General features: G+C 42.7%; 1 protein-coding gene across 3 annotated transcripts; it reads right to left on the minus strand.

Annotated features, from left to right (window-relative positions):
• Window positions 1-810: 810 nt before the first annotated feature.
• Window positions 811-11,621, minus strand: LOC118372461 (myosin light polypeptide 6). 3 transcript variants are annotated; one of them, XM_035758379.2, is made up of 7 exons: window positions 11,483-11,621; window positions 11,202-11,229; window positions 9,638-9,781; window positions 3,838-4,011; window positions 3,076-3,153; window positions 2,710-2,745; window positions 811-1,306 (listed from the first exon to the last, which is right to left on the minus strand). In XM_035758379.2, the coding sequence occupies exons 1-6, from the start codon at window positions 11,483-11,485 to the stop codon at window positions 2,717-2,719; spliced, it is 456 nt and encodes a 151-aa protein (XP_035614272.1). In that variant the 5' UTR covers window positions 11,486-11,621; the 3' UTR covers window positions 811-1,306; window positions 2,710-2,716. The 3 variants fall into 3 exon arrangements, with proteins under 3 accessions (XP_035614272.1, XP_035614274.1, XP_035614271.1); XM_035758381.2 differs by having other exon boundaries at window positions 2,678-2,745; XM_035758378.2 differs by lacking the exon at window positions 2,710-2,745.
• Window positions 11,622-12,132: the final 511 nt, after the last annotated feature.

Below are 12,132 nucleotides of genomic sequence, written 5' to 3' on the forward strand. Positions count from 1 at the left end.
CTGCACAAGGGGGCAGGCTGCACAAGGGGGCAGGCTGCACAAGGGGGCAGGCACCACAAGGGGGCAGGCTGCACAAGGGGGCAGGCTGCACAAGGGGGCAGGCACCACAAGGGGGCAGGCTGCACAAGGGGGCAGGCTGCACAAGGGGGCAGGCTGCACAAGGGGGCAGGCTGTGAGTGGCATCTTCCATACAGGGTCCCCCTATGCATGGGACAACTGCGTCTTGAACGTTACGGTTTATTTTCCACTGAACCATCACCAAGTACTAACAGACACCCTGCAGACTAGAGACCAAGCAATCACCTTACCATACAAGGCCTACTGCCTCAGGGCAGCTTGTAGACTCATACCTGCATTACCATAAAAAGGGCTAGTGTAAGTACTGCAAATACCATTGAAGGCCACTGCAATAAACATACCCATCTTACCATAGCACTACTGCAAAAAAAATAGACTATGACAATGCTGAGTAGGCCTTACATTATAGCCCTGTTGAATAATATTCAAATTACCTTTGAGAGAACGCCAGCAGAGGTTTGTTCCCTGAAGTTGTCAAATGGATATACCACTTCCTAGGTTCCATGGTGTCACCTCAAAACACATGCATTCTAATAGCCAGAATGGTCCTGAACATGTAGCCAGAATGTCTAGGTATCTGGACCATCCCAGACATAACCAGAATGGCTTAAAATGGTCTAGTAAGTGAAGTATCCATTTTTATATTACTGTAATGAAATTCCAGACATCTGTTAAACTAAATGAAGGATGGTTCTTCATACCACCACCATTGTGTTAAAAAGATAAACACCATTTGTTTTCAGAAACTGGGGATTTTTATTAAATATAATTTGATACAACATATACATGAGACAGTAAATCTACCATTCCATAATTGGCCCGGTAAAATCCACATCACAGCTGGTCTCAGCCAATGAACATGCATCTCCTCTGTATAAAAACACAGCTATTGGGCGACAGGGCTGACACGGGTTGAGTGACAGGGTGGGAGATGGGGAACGTATGGAATAATGAAGGGAATGTTATTGCCGATTCTGTCAACGAGCCAGGCGTGATCGCATGCACCTCTGTGGCTTGATGATATTTCGAAGTGAAATGAAAAAAAAGGGGCTCTTCAACTCAAGACACAGAAAAGGCACTTCCGAAAGAAAATATCACAAAATGAGGGCAAACAAGATTTGGATGGGGGTGAGACAGACATTACATATAATAGAAAAAACATTTGGGAATAAAATTAACCGGTTGTGTTCTTGAAATCTTCAACCACTCATCACCATCCGGACAAGTTCTGAGGGAGAAAAAAAATACAAAATCAGCAGCATTAGTCATCGGTGTGAGAAGAAAAGTCTAGAGCAAACTCCACCTCCAGCCAGCAGTGCTCTCCCTATCAATTATAGATTTAGAGGGCCGTATTGTCTATAGGAATTTATACTGACTCATTACTGTGACTCTTGGTTCGAGATGGATTGGCTTGTATAGCCTAGAATCAATTATGGGGGGTGTATTCCATCAAAAATATACATTTTGACAAACACTCAGACGTCACAGCCCAGACATCACATTGAGACAAATTCAAGTCATCAGAGAGGTAAGTCCACTTAGTGACTTGCTCCCACATGGTTCTCTAGGTGTTCATCCCCAACATGAGACAGCTTTCTGCTGGAGCTGCAGCCTGATCCACAGACTCCACATGCCAGTCAGAAGAGAATCTGCATTAAAGAGGAGAACATTAGAGGCAGGAGCAAGGGATTAGAGGGGGAAACCATAGAGCAACTCAGAAGATCCATCTCCTAGCGAGCCAGAACAGCCAAGGGTTTGCTCAGCCAGGCCTCAGAACCTGAAATGTGTTAGGATAAGCAACCACCTCTTTATTTGGGCTGTTCTAACAGAGGAAAAAGGAGGAGCGAGGGATCTGTCAGAAAGGGTGGAAGAAAAGTAGCACACCTACAGTACCAGCTTCCATGGGGAGAGGGGATGGAGGGAAGAGCTGTCACCAGCCAAGGAAATGCAATTCTCTATTAGTATGAAGTGACTATGGTATAAAGACTAGAATAGTTGAACCCTTAAAGCTTTATTTTACAGCACTTCATTTGTGTTTACACCCCCAAACACACCCTTATGCATTCAGAGTTGAGGAGTCACACCTCTAGTCTAACAGACCCCCCCCCCCCATCAGTGTCCTGCCCTCATCAGGTTGGAGAGTCAGTGTCCATGGGGGTCACTCAGGAGCCACATGCAGAGAGGCTACATGCAAACTATAGCCAGATGAGGGGGAAGGGCAGGAGAGGGAGAAGTGCTCTGTAGGAGAGAAAGTTAAAAAGAACAGATCAAACCATAAATTCAAACCAGACTCTACCACAGGAATCCAGGAGCCTCTGACAACACCATCACGGCACAGAGAGATGTCCTACTCTACATACGCCATAAGTATCATAGCCTTTACTACGCATCTCTTCAATAGGACGCCATCTTTTGAATTTGTGTGTTTGAGCAAGAACCCCACACTCAACCAGAAACAAGAGTAAACTGCGTGTTAACTACTTGCTTAAAGTAGGAGTAGGAGCATTCTGTGCAGTGATGGTTAAAGAGAGGGCCCCCCCTCACCACTACACACATCTCCCAGTGCAGGTGAGAGCCCACTGCTGGGGTAGGTGCTGACCGAGGGGGGGGCTTTTGGGGGTCTGCTCGTACCCGCTGCTCAGCCAGACATGATGTGGCGGACAAAGACTGTGGGAGAGGAACAGGGAGGTCAGTGAAGGGGGGGGTGGGGAAACCCACACATCTGAAATCAAATGCGCACAACCTCCACCCAGTCAGACACAATCCTTATTAATAACCACAAAAATCACAGGAATTTGTGTTTACATGAAACTCGAGTACATACCATTCAAGACCATTGCCATTTTATTTTGTTAGAATTCACATCTTATCCACATGATTCTTCCATTATTCCAACACCGAAATGGTCAATCCTAAAGCATTGTGATATATTCTACTGTACAAGTCCAATGTTCTCCCTTTACACCCACATACATCCAGTTCACCACGCTGCTTTACCTTCGTAATTGATGCAGCCATTGGCGTCTTCGTGTCCCGCTAAGAGAGTCTCCACCTCCTCTTCTGTCATTTTCTCACCTGCAACAAAAAAAATTAAACACTTACATTCTCAGATAGACAAGACACGATAGGAAGGGAATCTCATCTTTCCTATACCTAACACCGGTGCAATTAAAAAAAAAAAAAAAAAAAAAAAAAAAAGAGCTGAACCCCACTACCAAGCAGACATTCCCAGAGGCATACTGATACAGTTAAGTGAGACCATCAAAACCATGTCTTATGTGTTGCTCAATCCTCTTACAAGACAGATGTTCCGGATGTAAATGATGAAGATTAATGTGGATAAGGTAGGGCATTGAATCACTAGTTTAAGAGGTGATATCAGGAATGTAATCAGTTCAGTGACAATAATGACCTTTTGTTCCCCAGTCAGGTGAGGTTGACAAGGAAAAGAGGTAAACTATCAGGACCATGCAGTTCAAGCTTTTCTCTTGGTCCAAATTAAAATTCAGGTAAAACCATCAAGAGCAGAATGTCAATGATTTATGTCGCCGACATTGTCACAAGGCAGGTTTCAGTACTGTTTGTCTGGAATGTTAAGCTGAAGTAGAGCTCTCAAGCACAAGAAAGAAATTGTTGGCTAATATACTGTAATATTAACCATGGACTAATACAAGAAATAACAGTGACTGCAGTTGGATGAAAATGAACTCTTCATGAGGAGAGATGTAAACATATTCATCAGGGGTTGTGAGGCATTACCAAGTGTTGTGAGGACATGGCGCAGCTCAGCGCCCATCACTGTGCCATTGCCCTCCTTGTCGAAGACGCGCAGACCCTCCACAAAATCCTCAAAGGAGCCCTGGTCCTTGTTCTTAGCGATGGCCTGGAGCATGGGCAGGAACTGCTCAAAGTCTAGCATCTTGTGGTTCATCTCTGGGGAAGGACGAAAACATATTTTTTTAAACACTTAAAAACACTTTGCTAGAAACTCACTAGCTGTTACTTTGCTAGAAGACAGAATAACATACTGAACAAAAATATAAAGTGCGACATACAATGAATGACTTAAGATTTTACTGAGTTACAGAAATCTGTCAATTGAAATAAATTCATTCATCTATGGTTTTCACATTACTGGGAATACAGATATATCGTTGGTCACAGATGCCTTAAATTTTAAAAAGGGGACGTGGATCAGAAAGCCAGTCAGTAGCTGGTGTTACCACCATTTGCCTCATGCAACATCTCCTTTGCATAGAGTTGATCAGGCTGCTGATTGGCCTGTGGTTGTCCCATTCCACTTCAATGGCTGTGTGAAGTTGCTGGAGATCATACACATTGATCCAGAGCATCCCAAACATGCTCAACCGGTGACATGTCTGGTAAGTATGCAGGCCATGGAACTGGGAAATGTTCAGCTTCCAGGAATTGTGTACAGACCCTTGTGACATGGGGCAGAGATTTATCATGCTGAAACATGGTGATTGTCGTGCCATTCATCCACCACAACGCTACTCAGAATCTCTTCACGGTATCTGTGATTTCAAGTTGCCATCAATAAGATGCAATTGTGTTCGTTGTCAGTAGCTTATGATTGCCCATACCATAACCCCACCATGGGGCACTGTTCACAACATTGATATCAGTAAACCGCACACCCATGCAACACCATACATGTGGTCTGAGGGTGAGAGAACGGTTTGATTTACTGCCAAAATCTGTCAGACGAAGAAACATTCAATTCTCTGGTGGACAATCCTGCAGTCAGAATGCTAATCACACTCAACTTGAAACTTCCATGACATCTCAATGTGACAAAACTGCACATTTTAAAGTGGCCTTTTGTACCCAGCACAAGGTGCACCTGTGTAATGAGCATCCTGTTTAAACAGCTTCTTTATCATCCATCCAGCTGACAGGTGTGGCATATCTTGGCAAAGGAAAAACTCCGATGTAAACAAATGTGTGCACAACATGCACAAAAAGCTTATTTCTCATTTGGAACATTTGGGATATTTTATTTCAGCTCATGAAACCAACATTATTTGTTCAGTATATACAAAATAAACTGCATCTGCTCCATTTAAAACTAGACCTGCATACTGAGTGTAAACTCAACATGGCATGAAATGTATTTTACTCCCAAGAGTCAATTGACAAAAAAAAAAAAAAAAAAAAAAAAGTCAGTTTCAGATAAAGTTAACTTTGTTGTTGCATTGGACAAGTCAATTCATGTCGCACTCCTGCATCTGTAGTGAAAGGTGGCAGAGCTAGAGCGGTGTTAGTCAGCCCATGAGACATCCCGAAAATCAGTCTTCGTGAACATCTGTAGCGTCTGACCGGTTTGGCCTACAAACTATTATGACCACTATGGAAAGAAGAGACTCAAACATGGTTTTCCTCTATGGCACCCATAAGTGTCACATAATTCCACTGAAGGAAAGCAGTACACGTTTGGACACGCCAAACACCTTTTTTACATTGTCGAATAATAGTGAAGACATCAAAACAGAGTCACGTAGTAACCCAAAATGGTGCTCAACAAATCAAAATATATTTTTGATTCTTCAAAGTAGCCACCCTTTACCTTGATGATAGCATTGCACTCTTGGCTTTTTTTTTCTTTTTTTTTTTTCTGTTTCAACAGTCTAGGAGTTCCCACATATGCTGAGCACTTGTTAGCTGCTTTCCTTCACGCCGCAGTCCAACTCATCACAATTGGGTTGAGGCCGGGTGATTGTGGATGTCAGGTCATCTGATACAGCACTCCATCACCCCCCTTTGTCAAATAGCCCTTACACAGCCTCGAGGTGTGTTTTGGGTCATAGTCCCACTATAATTAGTTTTCAACAGGACAAAGTGCAAATCAGATGGGATGACGTATCGCTGCAAAATGCTGTGGTAGCCATGCTGGTTAAACATGCCTTGAATTCTAAATAAATCAGACAGCACTCCCCAGCAAAGCACCTCCATGCTTCACGATGGGAACCACATGCAGAGATAATCCATTCACCTACTCTGCGTCTCAAAGACGCGGCAGTTGCAACCAAATATCTCAAAATTGAAATCAAACCAAAGGACAGATCTAATTTTCCACAGATCTAATGTCCATTGCTTGTATTTCTTGGCACAAGCAAGTCTCTTATTATTGGTGTCCTTTAGTAGTGCTTTCTCTGCAGCCATTCGACCACAGAGGCCTGATTCACGCAGTCTCCTCTGAACAGTTGATGTTGAGGTGTATGTTACTGGACTCTGTAGCATTTATTTGGGCTTCAATTTGTGAGGCTGGTAAATCTAACGAATTTATCCCCTGCAGCAGAGGCAACTCTGGGTTTCCATTCCTGTAGCGGTCCTCACGAGAGCCAGTTTCATCATAGCGCATGATGGTTTTTGCAACTGCACTTGAAAAAACTTTCAAAGTTCTTGACATTATCTGAATTGACTGACCATCTCTTAAATTAATAATGGACTGTAATTGATCTACTTACTTGAGCTGTTCTTGGTCTTTTACCAAATAAGGCTCTCTTCTGTATACCCCCCTACCTTGTCACAACACAACTGATTGGCTCAAACACATTAAGAGTCAAATATATTTTGATTTGTTTAACACTTTTTTGGTTACTACATGATTCCATAGGTGTTATTTCAAATGATTTATTTTTTTGAGCAGTAGTAAATACAAGGGAACATTTAAACACAATGTAACTCCAAGTCAATCACACTTCTGTGAAATCAAACTGTCCACATAGGAAGCAACACTGATTGACAATCAATTTCACATGCTGTTGTGCAAATGGAATAAACAGGTGGAAATTATAGGCAATTCTGCAGGTGGTGACCACAGACCACTTCTCAGTTCCTATGCTTCCTGGCTGATGTTGTCACTTTTGAATGCTGGCGGTGCTTTAACTCGTGGTAGCATGAGACGGAGTCTACAACCCACACAAGTGGCTCAGGTAGTGCAGCTCATCCAGGATGGCACACCAATGCGAGCTGTGGCAAGAAGGTTTGCCGTGTCTGTTAGCGTAGTGTTCAGAGCATGGAGGCGCTACCAGGAGACAGGCCAGTACATTAGGAGACACGGAGGAGGCCGTAGGAGGGCAACAACCCAGCAGCAGGACCGTTACCGCCTTTGTGCAAGGAGGAGCACTGCCGGAGGCCTGCAAAATGACCTCCAGCAGGCCACAAATGTGCATGTCTGCTCAAACGGTCAGAAACAGACTCCATGAGGGTGGTATGAGGGCCCGACGTCCACAGGTGGGGGTTGTGCTTACAGCCCAACACCGTGCAGGACTTTTGGCATTTGCCAGAGAACACCAAGATTGGCAAATTCGCCACTGGCGCCCTGTGCTCTTCACAGATGAAAGCAGGTTCACACTGAGCACATGTGACAGACGTGACAGTCTGGAGACGCCGTGGAGAACATTCTGCTGCCTGCAACAGCCTCCAGCATGACCGGTTTGGCAGTGGGTCAGTCAGGGTGTGGGGTGGCATTTCTTTGGGGGGGGCGCACAGCCCTCCATGTACTCGCCAGAGGTAGCCCAATTGCCATTTGGTACCGAGATGAGATCCTCAGACCCCTTGTGAGACCATATGCTGGTGCGGTTGACCCTCGGTTCCTCCTTAATGCAAGACCTCATGTGGCTGGAGTGTGTCAGCAGTTCCTGCAAGAGGAAGGCATTGATGCTATGGACTGGCCCGACCGTTCCCCAGACCTGAATCCAATTGAGCACATCTGGGACATCATGTCTCGCTCCATCCACCAACGCCACACCACAGACTGTCCAGGAGTTAGCGGATGCTTTAGTCCAGGTCTGGGAGATCCCTCAGGAGACCATCCGCCACCTCAACAGGAGCAGGCCCAGGCATTGTAGCGAGGTCATATAGGCACGTGGAGGCCACACACTACTGGGCCTCATTTTGACTTGTTTTAAGGACATTACATCAAAGTTGGATCAGCCTATAGTGTAGTTTTCCACTTTCGAGTGAGACTCCAAATCCAGACCTACATGGGTTGATCAATTTGATTTCCATTGATAATTTGTGTGATTTTGTTGTCAGCACATTCAACTATGTAAAGAAAAAAGTATTTAATAAGAATATTTCATTCAGATCTAGGATGTGTTATGTTAGCATTCCCTTTATTTTTTTGAGCAGTGTATAATTCTAGAATATAGTAAAAATAAAGAAAAACCCTGGTATGAGTAGGTGTCCAAACACTTCACTGGTATAGTATTTATTTTGATTTCTTTGGGGATACCTAAAGGGGTACTGAAATACAAAAATCAAATAGCAAAATGATCCATAGTATGACCATCTTAACACAATTCCATACGTCAACTTAGCACCTCCCCCCCAACGTCATAGAAGACGTAAACCAAAAGAGATATTTGATACACATTCCTAAATACTGTACTCATGCCCAGTATGTGTAGCCTTTCAAATTCAAAGTACGTGCTGCTCTTGCACATTTAGAAAAAAATAGAATATTTACAAATCTTATAAATTCCAAGAAGAATGCTTGTGTTTCTCTTTAAGTTGATTATCAGCTTTACATTATCAGATCTAGTTGACATGAGCTGCGTATCTGAAATGCATGTGTTTTGTTTAACACATGTAAGAACAAAACACAGATTGTTTGGAGAGTGAACCCTGTGCAAGAAGAACAATTTCCCTAATAATCCTGTTTACATAGACACATCTGAAATCAGACCTGATGGCAATAAATATTCAGAAAACCAGCACTCAAAATAAACATTCTACAACAGTGAACATGTTATTTTGGGGGAGCATATTTGATTCAGAGTTAAGACATAAAATTCAGTTGTTTACGAACACATTTCACTTGCACTAAAGAGGGAGACTGGTCGGCTGGTGCTAGCAAATGCGCAGAGGAAATACACAGCTGGAACACCGATCAAGGTGTTTGCATGTCCTAATAATTTGAAAGATTGCTCAGAAAAACAGGTGTTTTAATCAGCGTATGCTTACTTTGATTTTGATCTTATGCCAAATAAGATATGCAGAGTAAAGTATTTATGACTATTGCATAATCTGCCTAGGGCTATAATCAGTTAAATATCAAAATATTAGTGCGCATGCAAACATTCAATGCCTCAGTTCCTTGACTGATAAGGGACAGGCAGCACAAGCACAAGAGAAACAGTTTCACTAGTAACACCCTCTTGATAGGTTAGGACAATGCCTCTGTGGTACTTGACAATTGCAGATTATAAACTAAATTCACTCCATAGGATAGTTGTCATACCCAGAAGAACATTGTTTCAGTTATATCCTTGGATGCTTAATCACAGTTGACACCTTACAAATAACTCAAACTGATTTGGTGAATTTGACGGCAAACAGTAAACAGGCCCATAAATACCAACCCTAAGCGTTGAAAGATATGCCTAAATCAAACAGAACACAATAAAGCTACTCTATGCCTGACTAAAATGGTATTCATTTGTTTACTGAAGCATGTAGTACTTCTATAGGTTTGATCCAGCCAGTGGATTATAATGTCAATGTTCAGTAAACATCTAGAAGCATGGCTGACCTTCTGACTTGGGGTTGCCCAGGACCTTGAGGACCTCAGCGTTGACAGGGTTCTGGCCAAGGGCCCGCATGACATCACCACACTGGCTGTAACTGATCTTCCCATCGCCTGTCCTGTCAAACAGCAGGAAGGCCTCCTTGAACTCTGACAGACATGGAGAAGGGTGTTAAAAAAGCAGAGTTGGATTTAGAGTGTGAGGGGGGCTGTAAATGTAGAAACAGGTTGAAAATGGGGGAAAAAAGTCTGAATAATTTCTTAAGAGTTATTACATAAGCTATTCAATTTGTTATCTACAGTAAATGCGGTGGCCTCTAATGGAACGCTTTCTGACATCTGGGTAATTTCCACGGGCCATTGTTATGGTGCTTGCCTCCCATCGCTGGTATGCGGCGCATTCCGAGACCGCTCGTCTAAAACTACACAGCAGCCACTCATTTACCCATATATGGCAATGACAGCAAACCCTGGCCGAGTAATCTTTCAACCAGTCAAACGAGCAAATTAAATCGACCGTAGAACAAAACTCAAAACAGCCCATTGAGCAAGGGGAAAAGCCACATGCGATAGGTGAGTACAGTAACGCCATATCGGTACATATATCATTGCTAAATGGATACATTATGCTTAGCTAACTTTATTTCAAAGTGTATGCCTGAGGTTTAGTTGGGCCACGCCTTCAACACGTAGAACTCAAAAAGTGGTTGAGTCATTTCCCTTTGCCATCTCTACAATGTCTGAGTCAGCGGTGTCGGACTGAGAACAAATTACAAGTGTCTTGACTGCCTCTATAATATATATACACATATTTTAAACAGTTCTGGCACACGTAGCTAGCTGAACTAGGCCAAATCACAACAAACGGAACAGATTAATACCAAAATTGGTGTTGAAAAAAGTTACCTCAAACGAAAAAATGTTTCATCCAAGTATCTAGGCTTTTAAACACTAATAGCTAACTATGCCATGTTGAAAGATGGCCCTTTCATGTCTGCATGCATCATTTATTTATTTTTAAATCAGAACGCAGTGCAAAATTAGTTGGGCATCCATTCAACACAACCTTAATCTGTTTAGGCAATTCAATCAAACCCGTGGTGGGGATCAACCAAGGGGATTAACCACATTATATGGGATTGACTGAGCCAATAGACACCCGTGAATCAATATTTTAGTAAATGTTTCACTATTCGTTGCTGGTTGTTTGTCTGACAATTCCACCATTCATGCATGGTACGAAAACGTATGCACGCACAACTGTTAGTCACTCTGCATAAGAGCGTCTGCTGTGCTAATTGTCAAAAAATGTAAACGTTTCCCAAGATGGTTAGCCCACACAAAACCTGGACCATCAACAAACTCACCATAGGCTCCAGTTTTAAATCAACTTGTCAGTAGGGAAACTGCTTCTCACAACAAGACAAACATGAGGACAGGAGAGAAGAAATACAGCTATTCCACATTCAAAGAATGACGACAGTGAAGCAAGGGATAGTCTAGTAGCTAACAATTTAGCTAGGTAGCTAACTGGCTAGCCTTCAAATAGCTTTACTGTCACAACACTCACCGATGATCTGGTCTTCTGAGAAATCAGACTGGTAGAGAAGCACGGCAAAGATGAAAACATAGAACACATCCTTTAATATGATTATCGAAGATGAGGAAAACAAGCAACGTTAGCCAGCAAACATTGCCCAGCCATGTTTTGAAAATCCAGCAATGCAATGTTTTCGTTGGATCAGTTTACTGGCTTTAATCTACACGAATTTAAAATGACATTTGGCTAGGCTAACATTCTACACTTCACATACAAATATCTTTCAAACAGAACAGAGTAAAGGCATTTACCATTTCTGGGCTTGGTTGGAGTCCCGTCTGCGGTCGGAGGTCAGGCGAATGTGAACGGACAGGGGCGAACGTTGACAAGAAAAACTATGCTCGTGACGTCATCATTCTTAATTAATGCACTGCACAGGCCAATCACATCTCGCAGGCGTTGGCTCTTCGAATTATTTACTTTCATTCAGGAAGATAAGCGCAAAAAACGCTCATAGCATACATTTATTGGAATCTTGACCATTCTTTAAAAGCGAATAAATGAATATCGGTGTATGTATGCTGTGCTGGGGGAAAAACAGAAATAGTTTTTCCCAATTCCATTGAAGCTTTCATGTGGACGATTGTTATGAGCCATATGTATTAGTGAAAATGTACGCCATCGTGTGGTATGAAAATGCAAACTGTAGCTAGAATCATGATCTTATGAGAAATTAGTGAGATAAGATCGTCATAAATGTACAGCAGACATGGTAATGAGCTTCAAATATATTTATTGCTGGGGGGGATAAGCTGTTCCTAATGTTTGGTATACTCAGTGTATATTAGGCTTCACATACAGCCTTAAAACATGAGACACTGAAATTGATTGAGTGCATTTGCATGACATCGACTGAGTGTCTGCACTGTGACCTAATTCATAAACAAAAAAAGGCAGATAA

The sequence above is a fragment of the Oncorhynchus keta genome, chromosome 21, assembly GCF_023373465.1.
Source record: "Oncorhynchus keta strain PuntledgeMale-10-30-2019 chromosome 21, Oket_V2, whole genome shotgun sequence".
In the NCBI taxonomy this organism is placed as follows: domain Eukaryota; kingdom Metazoa; phylum Chordata; class Actinopteri; order Salmoniformes; family Salmonidae; genus Oncorhynchus; species Oncorhynchus keta.